Source organism: Chelonia mydas, chromosome 10, assembly GCF_015237465.2.
Source record: "Chelonia mydas isolate rCheMyd1 chromosome 10, rCheMyd1.pri.v2, whole genome shotgun sequence".
Taxonomy (NCBI): Eukaryota; Metazoa; Chordata; order Testudines; family Cheloniidae; genus Chelonia; species Chelonia mydas.
The window spans coordinates 46,078,126-46,103,315 of record NC_051250.2 but is presented as its reverse complement, the minus strand read 5'-3'; the positions used below and the strand labels follow the sequence as shown (position 1 = coordinate 46,103,315).

General features: G+C 45.0%; 1 protein-coding gene across 4 annotated transcripts in view; it reads left to right on the top strand.

The window, feature by feature from the left end:
• EDC3 (enhancer of mRNA decapping 3) overlaps positions 1–25,190 on the top strand; it is a 64,185-nt gene that overhangs the window by 12,827 nt on the left and 26,168 nt on the right. For all 4 annotated transcript variants that reach the window (XM_007065850.4, XM_043524203.1, XM_037910669.2 and 1 more), the window contains exon 4: positions 19,523–19,858. In XM_007065850.4, coding sequence (XP_007065912.2) covers positions 19,523–19,858 — 336 coding nt within the window. The remainder of the gene's footprint in view (positions 1–19,522; positions 19,859–25,190) is intronic.

The following is a 25,190-nucleotide window of genomic DNA, read 5'->3' as shown; positions in this document are numbered from 1 at the left end:
TCTGTGTCAGACTTCTAAGTTCTCCATGTTTGGATCTCTCTTAATTGCTTTTGCTGTGCTGATGATTGTGTATAATGGCTGTCTAATGTAGGTGACTGTGTGTATCTTCGATAGAGATTAGCAAGATCAGGCAGCACCTCTGATTTCAGATTGCTAGATGTAGCCTTTTTATGAGGTCATCTATAACTAAGAAGTGCATTAACGCACTCATATCCAGGTACGACATTTCTGATTGCAGCATAGGGAAAAGTGTGTGTTTATATATGCATAACTGCTTAATTGTGGGTGAATAAATATTTTCTTCAAATCCTCAAAAAAAATCACCTCTAAGCTGAGGGAAAGCTTGGAAAATTTCAACCTGAAAAGAATTAGTTTTATTAAGTAATGAATAACAGAAATAAGTGAATTAGAATGGGTATCTTAAACCAGTGGTTCTTAACCAGGGTACGCAGAGGTCTTCCGGAGGTAATCAACTCATCTAGGTATTTGCCTAGTTTTACAACAGGCTTCGTAAAAAGCACTAGTAAGTCAGTACAAACTAAAATTTTGTACAAACAATGACTTGTTTATACTGCTGTATATACTGTACACTGAAATGTAAGTACACTATTTATATTCCAATTGATTTATTTTATAATTATATGGTAAAAATGAGGAAGCAATTTTTCAGTAATAGTGTGCTGTGACACTTTTTTGTATTTTGTAAGCAAGTAATTTTTAAGTGAGGTGAAATTTGGGTTATGCAAGACAAATCAGACTCTTGGAAGGGGTACAGTAGTCTGGAGAGGTTGAGAGCCACTGTCTTAAACTATAGTATGTGCTACCCTCACATGCTGCTATAAAGCATTAGAGGGAACAATAGGATGCAGACGTTCTTAGAATAAAAATCTGGGGCCTGCTACGTTTAGCAGAGTTCTTAAACACATGCTTAACTTTAAGCATGTGCGTAGCCCTATTGATTTCTGCGGGGCTGCTTATATACTTAAAGGTTAAGCATGTGCTTTGTGAAATCTAGGTCTGAAAGGCTGCTTGTATGGCTATTAGTATTAACACAATGCAACCAACAAAGTTTAAGTCTGCAGGCATCCTTTGAGCTGGCTTCTATGATGTCATTGTTTGACCATAAAGGCTTACTAACACTTACAGGGGTTGTGGGCAGACATTTCTGTTTTCAAAGTGCAACTGCCCAGAGCAGCTTTCAGAATCTACATCGGCATAGATGAGAAGAGGCTAAGTATGACGTTTTATGAACTACATGCTACAGTGCAGGACAACTTCTTATGGAATGGTGGTAGCCTCCCTAGAGTTGAGGTTGAAACTAGCTTCTTGCTATAAATCTGACTTTAAATCTTTTCTCCAAAAGAGTGCAAAAACAAACCAGTGTCTCTAAAACTTTTATATGCTGCATCTCATCTCAAACTTTTCTTGTAGTCTTAGTAGAATTCAGAAAAGTTAAAAATAATTTTCCTGTCATTCACTTGCAATCACCCAAAAGTAGTTAGAGATTTTTTATTTTCAAGATGGTTTGGGCTACATCAAATTCATTTTGATTTTTGTTCACATTGTTGACAAATGCCAATTTTGCGCGGCGGGAGTGTACCACAGGGGGAGCATTTCACTGAAATAGTTATTTTTAAGTGTATATAGAGCAATATTTTAAAAAGTAGACTGACCTCATCCTGGCTTCAGGTTCTGCTGCTGTTGTCACTGACCTTAGCCAGAGGTGAGAGGTAGGACAGGGATGAGAATTTAGGAGGTGGCATGGAGGTGTACCTGCAATGAGTATGGGGAGAAAAGGAGCAGCAAATGGCAAGTTGAAAGCAGGGAAGAGTTATGTAGGGGTACTAAGACACAAGTGTTGTGTGTGTAAGGATCTGGAAGACGTATGAGGGGGCTTGTGCAGGGGACTATGGCGGTGATGGAGAATTCTGGGGAAGATAAAGGGGTATGGAAATGAGTGCAAGGTGTTGGAGGGCATGGAAAGCAGGGTCCACGTATGTGCAGGGGACTGGGTTGAAGTTATTCTGACTGAGCTATAATTCCTCTAGGTTCCACTTTTTAAATATAGGTACTATATTTGCCCTTCTCCAGTACTCTGGATTTCACCCATCCTCCATGAGTTCTTGAAGATAGTAGCTAATGGTTCTGAGATTGCTTCAGTTGGTTCCTTAAGTACCCTAGGATGAATTTCATCAGGCCCTGCCAACTTGAATACATCTCACATATTCTTTAATCTGTTCTTCCCCTATTTTGGCTTGTGTGTTCCTTCCTCTTTTTTGATAATATTAATTGTGTATCTAGTCACCATTAACCTTTTTAGTGAAGACTGAAGCAAAATAGGCGTTAAGCACCTCAGCTTTCTTAAGCAGAGGATCTTTGCTTTCCTTTGTCTTTCCGTTGCTACTAGTGTATTTAAAGAACCTCTTCTTATTGTCTTATATGTCCCTTGCTAGGTGTAACTCATTTTTTCCCTTAGCCTTTCTGATTTTGTCCCTACATGCTTGTGCTATTCTTTTGTACTCCTCCTTAGCAATTTGTCTGTTTCCTTTTGATTTTAAGATAAGTAGAGCACTCCTAATGGAGGCATATTGGCTTCTTACTATTCTTCCTATCTTTCCTTCACTTTGGGATAGTTTGCAGTTGTGCTTTTAATATTGTCTCATAGTGAAACTGCCAGCTCTCCTGAACACCTTTATCCCTTAGATTTTCTTCCTATAGGACCTTACTGTGACGGGTTGGATCCCTGGGATGTCACCTGGTGTGCCGGGCTAGGCACACTGAGGCAGACTATTCTGCCAGCCTGGGCCCCCTTTTATCTGGTGTTGCTCGGCTAGGCTTTCCAGCCAAGCACGCAGTCAGCACAGAGAGACAGAGATCCGCTCTGAGAAGGCTCCGCCTGAGGGGCTTGCCACAGCACCCAGATGTCTACTCCACCTTGGAGTACAAACCCAAAATTATATGAAATGCGCCTTTTCCCTCGATGTGGAGGAGGTTATGCACAACTTCTTCCCCCCCCCATTAGAAATCACATAAACTGGGTTATATTGTAAACCAGAAATAAATGTATTAACTATAACAGGTGTATTTTAAGTAATTAAGGAGGTAGCAGACAGAACAAGGCAGATTAGTAAGAAAATAAAACAGAGCACGCAAACTAAGCTTAATACATACACTAAAGAAACTGGATAAATGTAACTTCTCACCCTAAATGTGGTTCTAATAATCTTCTTCACAGGCCAGATGTGCTTCCAGCATGGGTCCAGTTCTTTCCCCCAGTTCAGTCTTAGTTGTTTCCAGCAGTCGTCTGGGGTGGGGTAGCAGGGGAGAACTGATGACCTGGATTACCTCACTCCCCACCCTTAAATAGGATTTGCATAGGGCGGGAGTCCTTTTTTCCCTAATTTGACCTCCTCCCCGTGCCCCCCCCCCCCCCGTGGAAAAGTACAGAATTCAAGATAAGTTCCAGTATCAGGTGACATGGTCACATGCTTCTGTAGCCCCCCCCATCCCCCCCAGCCATTCTTCACAGGTTAACCAACACATGCACAGGAAGACTAAGCTCTTTTACGCTCCATTGTCTCTAGCTGATGGGCTGTCAGCAGTATCAGGCTTGTTCATTGTTGTCCCTGAAGTGTTAGCAGGGGGGCTTCATCCAAAATAACATAGTTGAAATATAGATACATAGTCAATATTACTAGCTTCAGATACAGAAATGATACATGCATACAAATTGGATTATCTCATTCAGTAAATCATAACCTTTCCAATGACATCTCACATGAGCCATCTTGCATAAATTATATCTGTTATGTCATATTCATATCATAAGCATATTTTCATAAAGAATATGGAGTATAATGTCACACTTACCAGTTCTGAGTTTTAGTCTGCTTTTTTGAAGTCCATTGTCCTTATTCTGTTGTTTTTACTCCTTCCTTTCCTTAGAATAATGAAATCATCATTTCATGATCACTTTAACCCAAATTGCCTTCCACCTTCAGATTCACAACCAATTCCACCCTGTTGATCAGAATCAAGTCTCAAAAGGCTGTCCCCATGGTTTCTTGCTCCACTTTCTGAAACAAAAAGTTGTCCCCAATAATTTCCAGTAAATTCTTGAAATGTACGTGTAAAGTCCCAAATTACAAACAGGTCTTGTGTTTTGGGTATTTGTTGTTTGTTCTAGAAATGCCTCATCTGCCTGTTCTTCCTGACATCACTCTGTCTCTCACCCCCTTTTTTTTCTTTTCTTTCTTGACCCAGAGACTTCCAACTGGTCTGTCTCTTGCCTTCTTTTGGACTTCAGCATGAGTGTATATTTTCTTGGTGTATAATGCAACACCATCTTTCTTTTTTCCCTGCCTGTCCTTCCTGAACAAGCTCTACCCCCTATAGCAATATTCCAGTCATGAGATTTATCCCACCAAGTCTCTGATGTCAGTTAAGTCATAATTTAGCTTGTGTACTAATACTTTCAGTCAGGGTTGGCAATTTCCCAGGAAAAAACTAGTTTAGTTCAGAGTGCTGGTAATCGTGGTTTAATCCGGGAAAGTGAAAAGAATAAAATTATTATTAAAATAAACTAATGAAAATTAGGGACAAATATTGAGCAATTTGATATTAGTTTTGCAGTAATATGGTCCTTTTTATTTTATTTCCTTTAATTAAAATTAAAAGTAGAAGCTGTATGCTGTTGCCTTGGCTACCTCAAACAGAAACTGAAACTTCGGAACTGGGGAATTCCCCTTCTTTGTTCAGCAATGAAAATGAAGTTTGTTTAGCAAACAATGAAGGGGAATTCCCAGATTCAGAAGTTTGTTTCTGTTTGAGGTAAACTGCCAAATAAACTGTCCAGTCCAATACTTGATGTGATTGGCTGGAGTGGCAACTGAACTCAGTGTCTCAAGTCAAAATATTTCAATATGAACAAATGTGAAAAACCACTTGATCCAATTCATGGTTATTTTGAGAAAGTTCATGAAGATGGCAAAGAGAGTCTTAGATGCAGAAGTTGCAAAGAAAAAGTAAGTGGGAAGGCAGACTGTATGAGGAAACATTTTGCAAAATGCTGTGAAAAGAGCAAAGAGACACCGGAACCACTGACTTTGGCTAGATGTATGTGAGCATTAGAATCAGACTGAAGATGAAGGTACTTGCCATTGCCAAGAATGTCAAAAGAAAGCCGCACGCAGGTCAGCCAAAGACAACGAGGAGGAAATGTCACAGTTTTTCATCCACAAATGGATGTGTGTGTAACAAAAGCAACTCCAGAATTGAAACAAAGTGTAGACTTAAAAATTGCAGCATTTTTTTTTATGGATGTAAAATTCCCTTTTCTGTTATCGAGCATCCAGTTTTTCAAGCAATGATCATCTTCCTAAGGCCAGACTAGAAAGCACCCGTCGAAAGCAGGCAGCAGGTGAACAGTTAGATTCAGTTACTAATGGTTTAAAGGTGGAAGCACTCAACAGATTACATGGAAAAGCAGTTACGTTACTTCAGTCATCTAGTATTAATATGCACAATGATCCAGTGATAGCTAACTGTGGTTTCTGTATCAGTGATTGATACTGGAAGCAGTAAGAAAACTGGGAAGTACCATGCTACACTGGAAAGAGAAGCCAAAGCATTAGCAAATGAACTGTCATTGTGTTAAGAGCTACCTGACCGACAATGAGAAAAAGATGTGAAGTATGAGAAGTGATTTGGAACAAGATGGCAACACTTAGATTATATATGTATGGATGTGCATCGCATTTGTCGAGGTAGATTTAGCCAGACCTTTCATGAAGTGCTTTGATGAAACATGCTATAAATTTGCAACGTATTTTCGTAATACTGGTTAAAAGAATGCCAAGTTCTGTTAAGACTCAAATCATGGTGACAGACAATGGAAAAGTCAAATAACATGTCTGGAAACATAGAATTGTAGGACTGGAAGGGACTTCGAGAGGTCATCTATTCCAGTCCCCCGCACTCATGGCAGGACTAAGTATTATCTAGACCAGGGATGGGCAAACTTTTTGGCCCAAGGGCCACATCGGGGTTGCAAAACTGTATGGAGGGCCAGGTAGGGAAGGCTGTGCCTCCCCAAACAGCCTGGCCCATGCCCTCTATCTGCCCCCTCCCACTTCCTGCCCCCTCAGAACCCCCGACCCATCAAACTCCCCCTGCTCCTTGTCCCCTGACCGCCTCCCCCGGGACCCCACCCCCTATCCAACCCCGCTGCCCCCCGCTCCCTGTCCCCATACAGGCCCCCCGGGACTCCCAGGCCTATCCAACCCCCCATCCCCTGACTGACCCCCCCCCCCCCCCCCCACAATCTCTGCCCGATCCAACCCCCGCCCCCTTACCATGCCGCGCAGAGTGGCAGGAGCTCGCAGCTGTCCGGCTGGAGCCAGCCACGCCACCCAGAGCACTGGTGGTGCAGTGAGCTGAGGCTGCGGGGGGACAGCTGCGGGGGGACAGCAGGGGTGGCATTGGGGGCTAGCCTCCCTGGCCAGGAGCTCAGGGGCCGGGCAGTACTGTCCCATGGGCCGGATGTGGGCCGTAGTTTGCCCACCTCTGATCTAGACCATCCCTGACAGGGACGACTGTTTGCTCATATTTAGCTTGTGATCCACTATCACCCGCAGATCCCCTTCTGCAGGACTCCTTCCTAGGCAGTCATATCCCATTTTGTGTATGTGCAACTGATTGTTCCTTCCTAAGGGGAGTATTTTGCATTTGTCCTTATTGAATTTCATTCTATTTACTTCAGACCATTTCTCCAGTTTGTCCAGACCATTTTGAATTTTAATCCTATCCTCCAAAGTGCTTGCAATCCTTCCCAGCTTGGTATCATCTGTAAACTTTAAGTGTACTCTCTATGCCATTATCTAAATCATTGATGAAGATATTGAACAGAACCAGACCCAGAACTGATCCCTGTCGTTCCCCACTTGATATGCCCTTCCAGCTTGACTGTGAATCACTGATAACTATTCTCTGGGAACAGTTTTCCAACCAGTTATGCACCCACCTGATAGTATCTCCATCTAGGTTGTATTTCCTTAGTTTGTTTATGAGAAGGTCGCGCAAGACAGTATCAAAAGTCTTAGGCCCTGTCTACAGTGGCAAGTTTCTGCACAGTAAAGCCAATTTCTGCACAGTAACTCCCAAGGTGTACACACTGCCAAGTTGCAGCGCTTTAAAAAAACCACCCCAACGAGAGGCGTAGAGCTTTCTGCTCCAGGGCTACAGTGCTGCGGTGCCAGTGCAGACACTGTGGTGATTCCAGCACTGCGATTGGCCTCCGGGAGGTGTCCCACAATGCCTGTTCTCGCCTCTCTGGTCATTGGTTTGAACTCTACAGCCCTGCCCTCAGGTGACCAACCATCATCCACATCCTGTAAATTCCTTTGGAAATTTGAAACTCCTCTTCCTGTTTGCTCGGTGACGTGTGCAGTGGTCTCAACGAATCTTTCCAGGTGGCCAGGCCTGCTCCACACACCAGGTGATCCCCCGTTAAGAGCAATGTCGAGCTGCTTGACTTCATCAGGGTTTGAGGAGAGCAGGCTGTCCAGTCCCAGCTGCACTCCAGCTGTAGGAATTATGACACCTACAGACAGATTTCACGACGCATGACCAAAAGGGGCCATGACCGGGGCACACTGCAGCGCAGGGTCAAAGTGAAGGAGCTGTGGAACTCCTACCACAAGGCTCAGGAGGCAGACCGCTGCTCCGGTGCTGCCCCCACGAGCTGCCGGTTCTGCAAAGAGCTGGACGCAATACTCGGTGGTGACTCCACCTCCGCTGCGAAGACCGCTGTGGATACTTCGGTGGCTTGCATGCCACTCGAGAGTGGACTGAGCCAGGAGGAGGAAATCCTGGACAAGGATGTGGAGGGGGAGGGGAACCCAGAGGCAGAGGATGACTCAGAGGCCAGAGATACATGGAGCCAGGAGCTCTTTTCTGCCCCAGAGGAGGCTGGTCAGTCACAGCTGTCAGAGTTTGGCGAAGCGCAAAAAGGAGAGGAGGCCCCTGGTAAGTGGATCTGATTTTGGGAATTGCTGAAGTGAGTTGTTGGGGGCCGGAGGGCTGCAGAAAGCAGGCTTGTCCCCCGCCGCGTGCCTAGTCTGAGCAGCGGAACAGGCTGTTGATTGACTCCCTCACTTCATGGGAATCTCCCTCAGAGATCTCCAGGAGACTCTCATGGAGATACTGGGCAACCTGCTGTTGCATGTTCTTCAGCAGAGCTGCTTTGTTTCTTGCCCCATTAATGGTAACTTTCCCGCGCCACTGTGCTATCACGCGTGGGGGCGGGGCATTGCTGCACAAAGGCGAGCAGCATAGGGACCAGGGCAGAAGCCACAGGTTTGGAGAAGACCCTCCCTTGATTCCCTGCCCACCCTCAGCAGTGAGATATCTTCCAGAAGGATCATATCCTGTGGAAAGTGTGGGGACAGGAATGATTATCAGGCCCCACCTATGGTGCTGGCTCTCCCCAAGAGCCATGTGCCCAGTGTACAGCAGGGTCAGGGAAGAGTGATTTACCCTGCCCCTGCAGCTGCTCACCATTTTGGGGGTCTTGTGGCTCGTGTGCTTGCCTGGGGTCAGCCAGTTCGTAACAGGTATATGAGTACTGGCTGTGTTTTAAATCACTGAATCAGTGTTCTGTGTTGCAAACAATACTGCTTTTTAAAATGTTGCGTTTAAACTTCACAGAGATGATCTTGGGAGCCCAGCCTCCCCCTTTTTTATTGGTGGCCGAACAGTTGCACAGAATTAGAAAGCTGCCATAAAGAACTAGGGAGGACTTTCTGCGTGAGGTTATGATGCACTCAGCCACTGAGAAACAGGAATTGAAGGAGTGGCGGGACAGCGAGAAGAGGGACCGAAAGGAGTATGCAGCACGCCAGAATGAAGCCACGAAGTGGCACTTAAAGATTATGGAGCGCCAAGCAGACACGCTCCAGGCGATACTAGCTCTTCAAACCGAGCAGCTCTGTGCCCACCCTCCCTTGTAGCCACTGTTGCAAAACTGTTTCCCGTGTGCCCCCCAGACGCATCCAACACACTCTTATCGACCTCCTGGCTCCAGTCTATACCAGTGACATTCCACTCCTCCCCCCTCACAGCCCAGCACTGTAGACTCCCACTACTGACTGCACTCAACACCCATCCCTCTGCAGTTTGGCCCTCCTGAAGTACAGTACCCACTGCATTGTACTCCAAAGGAGAAGGTTGGATATAATCCCTGGACATACACAAATCTTTAGCTCTCCTGGAACCCCTCCTCCTCCTGAGACCTTCCCTTCCCCCGTCCCCCTCATTGCTGATGGTTTTTTTATTTGACTCTCTCCTCTGGTTGTTATCTTTTAATGAAAGAATTGTGTTGGTTTGAAAGCAATCTTTATTCTATTAACTGAAAGCAAAAAGAGCCCTGCAAAGCAACATACAACTATGTTAAACCCACTTATTGCATTGTCTGCACCAATCACCTCCTACTATTACAAGCACTGCACTCCCAAGCATAGCAAAAATATTAGTGGCTTTCAGCTTCAGCTTGCTGCCTCAAGGCATTCCTGATCCTTATGGCCCTGCTCTGTGCCCCTCTAGTAGCCCTGATCTGTGGCTGTTCACACTCAGCCTCCAGGTGCTGAACCTCTGAGGTCCAGGCCTGAGCGAAGCTTCACCCTTCCCTTCACAAATATTATGGAGCATGTAGCTCACGGTTATAAGTATAAAAACGTCATCATTGGCCAGGTCCAGCTTCCCATAGAAGCAACGCCAGCGGGCCTTTAAATGGCCAAAAGCACACTCAACAGTTATTCTGCACTTGCTCAGCCTGTTGTTGAACCACTCCTTGCTGCTGTCAAGCTGACCCGTGTATGACTTCATAAGCCACGGCATTAAGGGATAGGCGGGGTCTCACAGGATCACAATGGGCATTTCGACTTCCCCTACGGTCTGGGAAGAAAGTCCCTGCTTGCAGCTTCCTGAACAGGCCAGTGTTCTGAAAGATGCGTGCATCATGCACCTTTACAGACCAACCTGCGTTAATGTCTGTGAAAAGCCCACAGTGATCCACAAGCGCATGGAGAACCATTGAGAAATACCCCTTCCGATTATTGTACTCGGTGGCTAGGTGGCCTGGTGCCAGAATTGGAATATGCATGCCATCTGTCGCCCCTCCGCAGTTAGGGAAGCACATTTGTGCAAAGCCATCCACAGTGTCATGCATGTTGCCCAGAGTCAGGGTCTTTCAGAGCAGGATGCGATTAATGGCCCTGCACACTTCTGTCAACACGAGTCCAATGGTAGTCTTTCCCACTCCGAACTGATTAGCGACCTATCAGTAGCAGTCTGGGGTAGCCAGCTTCCACAGTGCAGTCACCACGCGCTTCTCCAACATCAGGGCAGCTCTCATTCTCATGTCCTTGTGCCGCAGGGCTGGGGCGAGCTCATCACAGAGTCCCATGAATGTGGCTTTCCTCATCCGAAAGTTCTGCAGCCACTGCTCGTCATCCCAGATGTGCATGACTATGTGATCCCACCACTCAGTGCTTGTTTCCTGAGCCCAAAAGCAGCGTTCCACTATGGTCAGCACATCTGTGAATACCACAAGCAATCTCGTGTCGTAGCTGCTACGTGTGGTGAGAACAATGTCACACTCCTCTTGCCTTTGCAGTTTAAGGAATAACTCTGCTGCCACTCATGACGTGTTAGTGAGAGTGAGCAGCATACTGGTCAACCGTTCGGGATCCATTCCTGCAGCCCGAAGAGGCAGGGCACGCAGTACACAAATGGTTGAAAGATGGTGCCAAACGTGGACGGAAGATTGCTGTGATGTGAAGCAATGCATCACGGGGCATTGGGACAGGACCCAGGATGCCCCGCAACCCCCTCTGCTTTCCCACAAGTCAGTGGCAGAAGAGAAAGAGGTGCTCTGTGGGATAGCTGCCCAGAGTGCACCACTCCGAATACCGCTGCAAGTGCCACAAGTGTGAACATGCTATTGCACGGGCAGCTGACAGTGTGAACACACAACAGCGGTTTCTCTTCAATGCTCTCTGAGCGGCGCTGTAACTCCCAGCGCTGTAACTCTGCCAGCGTAGATGTGCCCTTACTAAAGACAAGATATACCACATCTATCACTTCCCCCCATCCACAAGGCTTGTTATCCTGTCAAAGAAAGCTATTAGGTTGGTTTGACAGGATTTGTTCTTGACAAATCTATGCTGACTGTTACTTATCGCCTTATTATCTTCTAAGTATTTGCAAATTGCTTAATTATTTGCTCCATTATCTTTCTGGGTATTGAAGTTAAGCTGACTGGTCTGTAATTCCCCGGATTGTCCTTATTTCCCTTTTTATAGATTGGTGCTATATTTGCCCTTTTCCAGTCCTCTGGAAACTCTCCTGTCTTCCATGACTTTTGAGAGATAATCACTAATGGCTCAGATATCTTTTCAGTCAGTTCCATGAGTATTCTAGGATGTATTTCATCAGGCCCTGGTGACATGGTGATATGTTTAATAATCAGCCGCATTATCTCAGGATTGTGAGTGATCATGAGGCAGAACTTGATGATAGGGTGGTCAGTATAATTGATGATCAAAGTATTTACCAAGAGGGAAATAACTTGATAAGTCAATTGAAACCAGTTGCAGTGGCACTTGACGGACTCCAAAGGAACACATCAGTAATTGCTGCAGTGTGCAAAGTATAGCTGGGTCTCCTGATAAATGAAGATGTTGCACCATGCAAAGTAAAAGTACAAAAGAGATTTCCTGAGGCATGGCCAACCTCCTTCATGCAAAATATGCAGGAAAGAAATTTGTCAGCTGAACAAGAAGAAATTGCAAGACAGTGGTTGCTCAGCAAAAATCCTGACTTTCTGCCATATTTACTTGCATTTAAAATAGAAGAATTGCTGTGTCCAAAATCAATGTTTTCTTCCGCCATCAAGGAAAAAGCTTTCCCTTTAATATAGTGGGAAAAATCTAAAGAATGCTGATTTTCCATCTGACTTCATAAAACTGGTAGTACAATTGCATGTGTCTCAAGTTCAGCAAGCATAGAACAAATCTTTTCAACTTTGGATACATCAATTCAAAACTGAGGAATCGGCTCAGGCTATCTGCTTCATCAAATTTGGTCTTCTGCTACAGAATGCTGTGTGGCCAAATGGACCTGGACTTGTAGTCTACAACTCTGCATGTTTCTGATTGCTTAATGCTTCAAACCTACTGCTGTGGATTATTGTCATTTTCATATAATCGAATGCTTTTGACTTTTGTTTACATAATATTGAAAATATGAAATGAGTCATGATGTGCGACTTCCTTGGAAAAATATCCAACCAAAATGTATACAGACATCCTGACATTCAATATTATAACAACATACATTAGTATTACGCTCACTGCAGTTTTACTTTTTATTTGTACAACCCTGAATTAATCTCTTGATCTATTGCCAGGTAAGCACAACTTGAATATGTAACTAAAACTAAGTGTAATGTGTGTGTGCATTAATGTAACAATTTTTAAACTGGAAAATGTCTTAAACTGGGACTAGCTGGTTTTTCCTGAGGTGGTAAAAGGCGAGATTTTACCTGGTAAAAACCACCTCTGGAAAATACCATGCCACCCTTGTTTTCAGTTCTTCCTGTTTGTTCCCAGTACTCCTTGCATTTGGGTATAAACATTTGTCATCTTAATCCTGTCTAGTTTTTAAATGTTTCGTTTGTTGGTACTTCCATCACGTCCCTTCCATAGTCTCTTAAATCTCACTTAATAAGTTTCCTGAATTTTTCTTAATTACATCCAACCACTCCAAGTTATATCCCCTTGGGCACCTCTCTGAAAGTCCTTCTTTGAACTTCCCAAATGTAGATTTATCCAGCTGTAATCTGAGATCTGCTTTGCTTTGATCTCACTGACTGAAGCCTGTGTGCCAGTTGCACTAGTTTACAGCACTTTGCTAGCCTTTTGGTAGCTCTGTAATTAGCAGAGTGCTTTAAACCCCTCCAATTAGTCTTTAAACACGAGACAGAAAACAGTTATTTTGGTTTTTTTTTTCAGAGTATGTCACATCTTCTCCTACTGATTTGACTTAAAACTGTCTGAAATCTTTGGAAACCAATGAAACATATGGCAGGCTTGAGTTTGAGAAATCTACAGGTATTGGATCTACAACTTTATTCAGTCATCTTCTCAGTCCCCCACAGTTTTGGTGGAGAGGTCTTGGACCCTCTGTATTAAATGTTTGTGAGTCCAGTGTATGACAACTTGGATTGTAAACAGGTCAAAACTCCTAACCTCTCTGAAATGTGTAGGTTTGGGGGATGTGTGAATCTGTCAGCAGTGGGATGCAAGAGATGCAGGGGGTGGGGGGGGCGATTAAGAAGTGGAGGAATGCGCTGAGACGTTATCTGGAGCTTTCTCTCAGAAGGTATAGTGGCTGGGGTTAAAGCAGCTGCAACTGACCTTTCAATGACCTTTAGCGTGTTAAGTCAGGGACATAGTTCTCCCTTTACAGTGCTTGTGTGACAGCAATCAATAAGCAACAAATGGCAGTGTGGGTTACACAACAATGAGTTATGTGCAATGCTGGCACTGTGCTCATGCATGCTAGGGTTGGTAGTAAAAGCTCCCCGAGGGATCTTACAGGAAGGCAGCCAACCCACTGGAGACTTTATACTTGCTTGAGTGTTTATAATTGAAAGGTAAAGAAGTTTGGGAATTATTGTTTATCTTTTCCAAAGGAAGTGCTTTTTTTGTGTGTGTGTGCGCCATGGCAAACTCCCAAGTTGATGCCAAGCCACACATCTTTCACTTTAATAAGCTGAACAGACAGACACAGGAGGCTGGCTAGCAATGACTTTTCTTGTGTATTGGGAGAATGAATGGGCTGGGACGGGAGAATTTGCTTGTGTGTGTGTGTGCGCACGTGTGACAAGAGTGAGAGAATTGTATGCTCATGAATGAGCTGGATTGAAAGCCCTGAACACGCTGCCTTCTGTTTATCCAAAGAACAGGTATAGCAAAGGCAACAGCAGTATATGAACCGCCATCGGTTAGGGATCTCGGGCACTACTGATCTGCATTAGATTCAAGCCAGTGCCCTAGAGGGGAACAGCTCTGCATCCTATTAGTCTTCTGAGTTAACCATTTCCCTCACCTCATCTTTACTTTTTTTTTTCTTATACTCTCTCCTTGTTTTCTTTCTTTTCCCCTAGTCTGTGTGGTTTATTACCCTTTTGCTTTATTCAGGTCACAAACCATCCACAGAAAAGGCTCTGAACAACTCTGTGACTGGAGGTCCTGTAAAGACACAACTCTGATATGCTTTCGCGACCATGAATTATGCAAGTTTTGTTGTTGGGGTTGTAACGGACTCATTACACAAGAGCTAACTCTGGTGGTCAGCAGTATTTCAGAGCTGGTGACCATCAGTGTGGATTAAAGGGCTGCCCTCCACAATTGTGTGTGTTTAATTTTGACGGGGCATGGTCTTGGCTCCCATTCAATATGTCTGCAGGGGAGCCTGGGGAGCTTTCCCATCATTGTTCTCTCTACTTCTCTAATGCAGTTTTCTATTCTGTCAGCATTTACACTCCATTCACTTCAGTACACTCTATCCCCTGGAACCACCACATGGGGATGCTTCTATGTCCATGTTTGTTTTTCAGGGTAACTGAAGAGTAGAATGCCGTTGTTTTCAGAAGAGTCTGGCAATGAGTCTAAAAACACTCATTTGGTAACAGGAACAGACTGGATTGGAGTAACAGCTGACACTGACGTGAAAGGCAGACTTCTCTTGACACTGTTCAGCGTAGGCTCTGTGGCTTATTGAGCTAGGCTCTTCAGGAGTGCTGAAGGGAATCATTTGCCTAATTTTGGGTCTTTGAATGCTTTCCTGGAAGCTCTCTGCAATGTTACTGTATTGATCTAAGCAGAGAGATTGGAAGTGAGGTGTAACTGAAACCTTTCCCTCCCCCACAAAATTATACAGATAAATGACTGCTAAGGGGGTTGGCATGCACATTCTGTATGTTGCAGTTCCAGGTGCTACAGTTCTTCTTGCTTGAATTCCTTATTTATTCCTGTTTCCTAATCTTTTGCATTTGCATGTCATCTGCCAATTTTTTTGATTCCTTTATCAGTGTGAAAAATATATTCCTCCTCTCTGTGTAGCTTCTTTAATGTAGAAAAATCTCTTGGTTCATCTCATTTTCATCTTCCAATTGCAATAAGATGACAGCTTTAAAGGACACTATCAACTCGAAAGTCACACTTGTGTCTGAAAATCAACTGCCTGCTCTAGTTACAGATAACCTTGGATAGCTATACTGGAAAGAAATTGAGTAGAAAAATATCTTTTTTTTTTTTTTTTTTTTTTTTTTGTACAGGTAACACTGTGTATAATCAATTTCAGTGTCCCTAGTGAGCACCTGTATACCATTATGCATCCATGCTGTGTGTTGTGTTTGTACAATTCCATTAAAAAAATCATATCCCTAACCAAAATGTCTATAACTGTACAAGAATTGTGTATAGGTCTGACCTTAGATTTTGCTGGAGCTGCCATATAAGTAATAGTATTATGTAATTAATCCTTTCCCTCTAGTGTGGCATACAATTTTTTACTTGCCCAAGATGAAGAGAACTTTTTTGACAAGTTAATAAATTTCCATTAGTCTCCATCTGGACAGGCAAGTAGATTTTGTGCTTTAGCTGGTAAACTTTCGTGGCAAGTTTCCACAGCTGTGTGGCAGTGTCATGCTAGAAGAAGTCTTGTGGGTGGGGCAAACGTGACTTAAGTGCTCTGATTTTATAGAAACCTTTTAACAATCATGCCGTTTCCACAATCACTTGTTCAGAATGGCTTTTATAATACAAAGAAATAAATACATTTCATTTAAAAACAAAACAGGTTCTTCTCTGACAGTAAAATTCTCTTACATCATTGCCACTTTTGAATTTTTTAAAGACAACTTATAATGGAAAAAAATAGTGCCCTTTTCCCTTGTTTGACTAATGAAGAAAATTCAAGGGTATCTGCTTGTTTTTTTTAATTGTAGAAATACCAGGCCTTGACTTTCCTGTGTTTGCTGGAGAGGTAGTGTGTTCAAAGGGATACTGGAAGTTGAGCAATTGTGGAGAAGAGCCTTTTAGTCAGAATGCTTAAAACTATTTGGTTTAACTCAAACATCTGACACATACTTAAGAGGAAAGTTTTGTGAAAGAGTCAGCATCCCTTTCAGTGGAAGGCTGGGAAAGCACTCTCACTCAGTCATTTAGACTAGTCCTCCAGCAAAAACAAGGAACACACAGATTTCTAAAATAAAAAGTAAGCAAGAACCTGTCTCAGGGTATGTGCCTTTTTACATAAACAAAGGGCAAAATCAAATGACGCCTATCACCACTAGCGCCCCCCAATAAGTCAGACTTGTTATTCAGTGAGCTCTGTTTGTTTTCTAGAGAAAACTGTTTAAGATTGCAAAGCCACAGATGCAGCTGTCTGGCGTGTGTCTCAGCAGAACTTTCTCTATCCAGAAAAGGAGTACGTGTGGCACCTTAGAGACTAACCAATTTATTTGAGCATAAGCTTTCGTGAGCTACAGCTCACTTCATTGGATGCTTATGCTCAAATAAATTGGTTAGTCTCTAAGGTGCCACAAGTACTCCTTTTCTTTTTGTGAATACAGACTAACACGGCTGCTACTCTGAAACCTTTCTCTATCCAGTGAGCCTATTGCCAGGGAGGGAAAGGGGATAGTTTGCTTTATGGCCATCTATCTTACTGGTAAGAAGTGGAGGCTATTCTGGGATTAGCCACTGGAGCTTAAATTGTAAACAGGTTGAGGCACTTACACAGATCTCTCCATAGATATTAACTTCGCCTTCTGAGTTTATGGATTCTGTTCATTGCTAGCTTGGCTAAAAATGGCTGGATGTTCTTAGCTGCTTCTGAGTAAATATAGCAGTTGACAGCTGTAGTGAATTAATGCACATGTAGAATCAGCCTAAAATTTGATGTTCTTCCTCTGCTAAACAGGAACCTGTACTTTTTAACGGAAGTGTTTAGTGCTATGGTAGGGGAGTGGGATTTCTGTGAAGGGAGTAGAGGATCCAACACACAGCACGCACAGAGACTTTAAGAAAGTTCAAACTTTCTGCAGATTGACCTTGTCAGGTAGAGCTTGACAAAGTCTTTGATCCCAGGTGACTAATTTGTCTGTCCAGACAGAAAGAACTTGCCTAGACAAGTCTGGGGACAAGTAGCTTTGCAACAGCTCTCGAAAATTCTGCCAGTTCTGTAAATCCTGTTACCTCTGTAACAGAATCATAGTTATTCGTAGCTTGTCTTGTATTTCCCGCTAGTTGCAAATGGGAATTGGGGTACAATAGGATAATAGCCAACTTTATAATTGGCTATTCAAGGGTTAATATATTGTATATTTTCATAGCACTTCTCGCCCCAAAGATTACAACAGCAGCTTACAAGATACAGTGATGTATACACATACAGCACCCCTGAAATGTGGACACATTTGTCTTGGAAAGCAACAACCACCTCAGCAACTAGTATACTGCACAGCAGTATGCAAGGATGAAAACGGGTTGACTGAGGAAAGCAGGACAAAGCCCTCTTCTCTTAAAATGCCTTGGCATCCTTTGTGTCCACACAGACCAGACTGGAATTCCTGTTTTGTTTTGGGGGTTTTTTTTTTGTAAGTCTTTCTGAAAGCTCCCCTGCACTCGCGTTCTGTCAAGTTTTTAATGTTGCGGCTGGAGCATGTTTAGACTATGAATTTAAAATCCCTTCATTTACAGATTAAACAGTGGAACCATAAATTTCATAACATGATGGAAGAAAATAATTGTGAGAATATGGCATTTTGGAAAGGGTTCCATGGAGTCTGATTGGTACAAGTGTACAATCTGGGGGCTGGACTTTGCCCACAAAGACCAGCACATACAAGTCCTATTAACAGTAATTATGGCACTTTGGGGTTCCAGTGGGTTGCAGTAGTTCTGTGAACTACCATTTCCAAGTGTCTCATACAGTGAATTTTTCTTCATACAAGAGCACATAATGTCAATCAATCTTGTCATCTTGGGTGTGGTTGCAGTGCTACTTCCAAATGGGAAGAGATTCCCAAAGCAGGACAGACAGTCTAGAAGGGAACTGGAATGAGCTACCACTAGCTTACTCAAATAAACACGTAACTCTCCTGTGAGCAAGCCAGGTATGATCTGAGTTTGCCACTTCCCTGCAAAGAAAGCACTGCTTTACAGATTAGTTAACCTCTGTAACTAGTTGGCACTGGTGATGTCAGCATGTCTCTTTGCCAACTTGGAATCCCATCTTGTCCCTATCAATTGATTATTTTCTGTTTCTGTAAGGACTCAGAGGGGTGGTAGCTGTCGCTAATATCACGATTGTGTTGAGCACCGGTAGCATGCTTAGAATTGTCCAAACATAAGATGCTCCTGTCTCATAGAGTGTGCAGTGAAGTAGTCTGTTCAATGAATAAGTGTGAGGCCATTGATGATAGGGGTTTAATGCAAATCTTTTTCCAGATCTGGAACTCTAGCTTCAAATCAGTCTGGTCACAGTGCAGGGGTGCAGTTGAAACTTTTGAGCTGAGGGTCACTGTACTTTCTCTTGCTGGAAACAGTGATAAAAATGAAGGGATGTCTTTTTGTGGGTGGGGCAGCAGGAGATAAAGGGGGAAATGAAATAGCAATCTGAGGTACTGTTTCAAGCTTTACAATGTAAATGCAGAGGATAACATTTTGTCTGCCGTTTTGAATACCTTACATACGACATACGGAAAGCCCCACTGTAAATGCTCTTTATGTGACTCTTGCTGCCCATCAGCAGCTCAGTAATACTACTTAACCCTTAACTTTTTCACTCTGTCCAGGCCAACTTTCCAGTTCAGCCATGTGGAGCCAGAAGCCTTTGATCAGATCAGAGATGAACACCCAAATTCCCTGTATTGGTGGCTACATTGCTTTCAAGGAGGCATGTAGTCACCAGCACAAGGAATTCTGAGGTACTTTTGTGATGGGAAGTCTTGGTGTTGCTCTGTGGGAAAGAATTTCTACCCACAGACATAAGGGATAATGGGGAGGCAACCCAGCTGAGGCTTAAACGATTTTCAAGGGGCCGTACAATAAATGTACGCACACTGCTGCTGCATAGCTTGATTTTTCCTTAGAACTGGGTGAATGGGAGCTTCTGCCTAGTCTCCAGTGGATTTTTGCTTACTGCACAACATGCTATTGTTGGTAGTCTGTTTGTAAGAGGGAGTAGCAGGTCAGCAGGATTTGGAGGTGCACTAAAAGTGCTGTGTGGGAAAGCCAGCACAATGCCTGTCTACACCACCTGGCAACATGCACTTTTGCTAATCATTCAGTATCTTGAACACCCAACTTAGATAATTGTACAAAAGGAGGCATCTGAATGAATGTTTGTGCCACTTGTGACTTGGTTTCAACCTGTTTTATTTTTTGTTTAGGGTCATCCAGCAGCCGCCACCCAAACCAGGTGACTCCAAAGAAGAGTGGCCTGAAGAACGGGCAGATGAAGAGTAAAGACGATGAGTGTTTTGGAGATGACATTGAGGAAATCCCAGACACAGATTTTGATTTTGAAGGGAATCTGGCTCTTTTTGATAAGGCAGCAGTGTTTGAAGAGATTGACACTTATGAGAGGAGGAGTGGCACTCGCTCCAGGGGTACCCCCAACGAGAGGCCAGCTCGCTACCGGCATGACGAGAATATCCTGGAATCAGAGCCCGTCGTCTACAGACGGATCGTCGTACCCCAAAATACTAACAAGGAATTCTGCACTGGTATGCTGGTCCTTTTACTTCTGAGGATGCTTATTCCATGGCTCCTCCAGGAGATAACTGGGAAGTGTTCCCACAGGGGGCATCTGTCACCTTAGTGCAACAAGCATGGCTATTCATTTACAGAGACTTGGATCCATGCACTTTACCACAGTATTTACATTATAACCCTCTTTATCTGCCATGTTTCAGACATCAAAAGCATAAAGGTAAAAGGGGATAAGCTTACAGTAGGGAACAAGGCCAGGATGTGGAGAAAAGGAGTTACAGTGGAACAGAGTTGTCTTGTGAACTATCAGACTAGGTTCATGTGACTTGTGACAATTGGAACCAAGGCTTAGCTTTCAGTAGCGTGGAGAGCCTGTGTGGATTGACCCCTAACTCTCAAGAGGGTTTGTCTCAGGATTCAGTACTTGTGACCATCTTGGCACTCTTGGTATGTTGCTTGTGATATGAGGCAGTACAGTTCATGAGCTTCTGATGTTCTGCCTGGGTTTGAATAGCATCTGCCAGTAAAGCTGCTAACATGCTTTAGTGTTTAAAGTTTGAAATCTAGTCAGTTTAAAATGATGAGTTGAAAGTAGTTTCAGGTACTACATGTATTCCTGAATGTCCATGTCCAAATGTTGTAGTTTTACAGTCATGCTCTTTTTTTAACCACTTTTGCCTGTTGCTGTGTGAAAGGTCCAGACGAACAGGAAACTGCATGTAGTGCTGTTAGGTGCACAAAACACATTTTGATAACTAGGGAGATGGACTAGATGGCCTAACACAAACATTTTCTATATTTAGATTCCACAACTACTAAAATCAAATATAACTCACTGACCCATACATCACTAACCCCTCAGTCTGACAGCTTGCTGTCTGCTAGGAAGGTATTGGTACTGGCATTGCAGGGGTGCATTCACACAGTTGGGGAAAACTTGCACAATAACTGCTTATACTATGCTTTGCACTAAACAGTGCTATTAACCTCTGCACAGGACCAGAAAGCGCAGGAGTGCTGCAGGTAGTATTGAGATGCACTGTTTGGGCCGCTTAAGGAATTAATAGGTTCGTCAACAGGATTTTACATGTTGAAAACTTCAAGTTAAAGGAACAGTCACCGCTTAAAAAAAGTCAAGTTTTACATTCTTGTAACAGCTCAGATTACTTTAAACGGAACGGGGAGGACGTGAGGGGGGAGGGATGTATCTCCCTGAGGCAAGTGTAGGATTGTTCCCTACTGCACAAAGCACTAGTAAGTGTTCAACTGGTTTTAAATACCGCAAGTGACGGTACTTCCAGCACTACCTCTGGGGACCAGTTCCTCAGGCTAAGAGATTTCACTATTGGGAAGCTTTCCTGATAATCTACCCGTATTTAGTGATAATTTCAACCCATTGCCACTCTTAGTTATACCCCCTTTTACTTCTATTAAATAGTTTCTTTCCCTTTTTGAGTGTACACGCTTCAAACATGTGCGGACAGTCTTCTATACCCTTAATTGATGCTTAGCTAAATGATACATAGTTATAAACGTCTTAATCTTATTTCCTCTAACCTCCTAATCATTCTTGTAGTTCTTCCTCTAGTACATTGGTATTTTTCTGGTGACGTGTTTAGCAGAACTGAACACAATATTCAGAGCCACCTAGACTATTACTTTCCTGTTGTTTGCCATGCCTTTGGATTTGTGACCCAAAATTTCATTGGCCTATCTTTGTTTTGCTATCGTGTTACCCTCCAGATAAACTCTGTCCCCCTGAGTCTGAGTATTTGTTTTTAGGGATATTCGGAGCAGGCCACCTTCTGCTTGCATGTAGGGAGTCAGTTGTTGGGGATGGAGAGATTACATGCAAGAGCAGTGTTAGGTGGGAGGTGCCATGGCCTGAATCACTTCTTGCTGCCGGGAATGAGTCTGCCAAACCTTATCTCTTTGTCTGCCTAATATAAACAAGTGGAGGATGGAGAGAATTTTCTCTTTGCCTGATCAAACTGCTGACACATCAGCTAGCCCTCACCTCTAGCATGAAACCAGTTAATCACAGAACTCAGTTTCAATCAACAAACGTGTGGTTTAAAAAAAAAAAAAGCCTGAAATGAATGTGCTGGACCTCAGCCAAGAAATTGGATCAGAGTTTATTTTGGAGCTGTAACCTAATGTGAAAATTAAGCAGGGAGTGTGTATAAGAGACATATAATCTAAAGGCCTGAATTTGAATTTGACAAAGGTTGGATAAACAGTTATTCTAACATACAGAGCATCTAGTACAGGAGGTCCTTGTTTCTTGTTGTGCGGTTTATTTCCTTCCTTATTTCTACTAAGATGTGTACAAACAAGACTTGTATTTATATTTATCCTGGTGACATCTTTTAATTCAACTAATGAGGTAAATCTCCCCATCTTTTCTAAGAATTGCATCTCCTAGAAGGCTATATCTTCATAACCTAATACTCGAGGGAGAAGGGGGGGGGGGCGGGTAAAAAGAGAGCAAAGCCAGAGTTTGGAAATGAAATCCTCTTCTCAACTTGGCACCCTCCTACCTCAGAACTGTTTTTGGCTCGTCAAGTGCTCAGTATATTAAACTAAGTAATGACTGAAAGGGGATCAGAGCAGTAAATTAGCTGCTCTTTTTGTTGCAGTGTGGGGCAGGGGAGAGGATAAGTGATTCTTGTCTGTATAGTTTCCATAACGCCTTAAAGTCTAGGATGAAAAGTAGTGTATAAAGCTAAGGGATGGCTCATTCTGCAGGGTCTTCCTAGCCTATATAGCTAACTTTCTGATGAGTCTTCCAGATGGAATTCTACCTTAGGGTTTTTTTTTTTTTTTTTTTTTGCAAACAGTCATTATACAGTAGGAAATCAATCAGACATTGAATTCCCTGTTTGTGCTTACTAGGGCACATCTGCAGTCCCTTGGGGGGGTGATAGAAAAGTTGCACTTCTCAGGGGTGGCAGGTTTGTAGAAATTTTGGTGGTGCCCAGAACCCACCCCCCACCTGCCTAGGGCTCTGGGAGGGAGTTTGGGTGGGGGGAGGAGGTCTGGGGGGCAGGCCTTGGGCTGGGGCAGGGGATTGGGGTGCAGGCTGTCGGAGGGAGTTTGGGTGCAGAAGGGGTGAGAGGTTGGGCTCTGGGAGGGAGTTTGGGTGGGGGGCGGGGTATGAGATGCAGGCTCTGGGATGGAGTTTGGTTGCTGGGTGCAGGCTCTGGACTGGGGCAGCAGGTGGGGGTGCAGGAGGGGTGAGGGGCGCAGGCTCTGGGGCGGAGTTTGGGTGTAGGCTCCTGGCTGGGGTGAGGGGTGCAGGCTCTGGGAGGGAGTTTGGGTGTGGGAGGGGGTGCAGGGGTGAGGGTTGTGGGGTGGGGCTGGGGATGAGGGGTTCATGATGCAGGAGGGGGCTCAGGGCTGGGGCGGAGGGTTAGGGTGCGGGTGCTGGGGAATGAGGGCTCTGGCTGGGATGAGGGGTTTAGGAGGGGCTCGGGGCTAAGGCAGAGGGTAGGGATGCGGGGGGGGGGGTGAGGGCTCTGTCTGGGGCTGGGGATGAGGGGTTTGGGGTGTTGGAGAGGTTCAGGGCTGGGGCAGAGAGTTGCAGTGCGGGGGGCGGGTGGAGGGCTCTGGCTGGGGTTGCAGGCTCTGGGGTGGGGCAGGGCTGGGGATGAGTTTGGGGTGCAGGCAGGCTGCCCCGGGGATGGGGCCAGAAAGGAGGACTCCCCTCAGCCCTCTCCCCGCTGGCAGCAGTGAGCTCTGCCTACAATCCTACAATTCCCCTTCTCCCCCATCCAGCAGCACACTCACCCCACACTACTGTCACTGCACGTGCTCCTAGGGCCCCTCTCAGGCCCAGGAAGCCCCCTTGCCTCCCCTGTGGTGGGTGCCGGGCAGGGGCGGGGGGGCTGCCATCACATGTGCACCTACTCCCCTGCTGCTGCCCCTCACTGTAGCCTCACTGGGGTGGGGGGTGGGGCTGCCCCTTGCCCAGTGTGGGGCAGGAGCGGTGACTGCGGGCAGGGGGGCGCCCTGTGCTGGTGGAGGGTCCCACTGGAAAAAGGAAGGGTCCGAGGCAGAAGGGCAGGGTCAGGGCAGGGCAGGCTGGAGGGGGGCGCACTAGGACTCTGCAGCGCAGCTTGGAGCTGCAAGGGAGAGGCAGGGATGCTCCGGGACCCGGGGGAGGCATGCGTGAGCAGCAAGTGGGGGCCGGGGGACACTCGGGGGAGGAGCGGGGGGGGGGCGTGGCAGGCAGGGCTGGGGGAGAGACCTGGCCCCAAACATTGGTGGAGCCGGGCCTCCAGGCCCTGAATATTGCTGGAGCCAATAGCATAGCTAGGGGGGGAGCGGGACAGCGGCCGCTCTCCCACAGAGCAGAAGTGGCGCCTTTCAAATTTTTTGGCGCCTTTTTAATTTTTAGTCACCTGGCAGCTCTCCGGGTCTTCGGCGGCGGCTCAGGCGGAGTTGTATGGGCCCTTGGTGCCTGGGCTCCAGCCAGTGGCGTAGCCAGGTGGAGAAAACGGGGGGAGCGGAGATAAAAAAAAAAAGCGCCACCCGCTTGGACTCACCCGGCGGCTCTCTGGGTCCTTCACTCACTCCGGTCTTTGGCGGCATTTCAGTGGCGGTGGGTCCTTCAGTGCCGCTGAAGACAGGAGGGTCAACCCTCTTGATCTTTCTGCAAGGTGGATTTAGTATCTTTGGCCTCTTCCCCTCTCTCTCGGCACAGATACAGAGTGCTCTGTGGGTAATAACTAATTATCTATTTAAACGGTTGTGATTTCCTTTTGTTTAACTTGGTAACTTCCTTCTAACGATTAAAGGGTAGCAGCTGCTGGAGAAACAGGAAGGGAGGGAAGGTTCAGAGTGACAAGCCCCTCATTAGTGTTAATGGGACTGAAATCTATTATTTCTGGATATCTGTAACAAAGAGACCCCGAGTCGTCGTCATTTTCTCTCAGAAAGGCTCTGTCTGAACTCATTAGTGAATCTCTAGTTGGGAAAGCAAACTTTCTAGTTATACAGGAAACCGCTACTTTTTAGTCATTTCTTTAATCTAGTCCTGTCTGTCTTGGATACGGATTGTCTTGTGAGAGCTCAGCATTGACTGACAGTGATTGGTCTGTCTGTCTGAATGTAATAAGAACACAGTCACAGTTGCTGTGTTGATTGACAAGTAGTTAATGTCCAGCTCTTGCCATGCCTGAAGCCGGGAAGCTCAGCCATTTGAGTGTGAATCCCTGCAGGCTCCTGCCTCTTACTCTGACACGTGGCCCAGGAAATAACTTGGAGTTTTTTGAAGTGGTATCATCACCGCAAAGATCAGGGGACTGGACAGCTGTGTGATGGCACTAATTCTTCAGAAGAAAC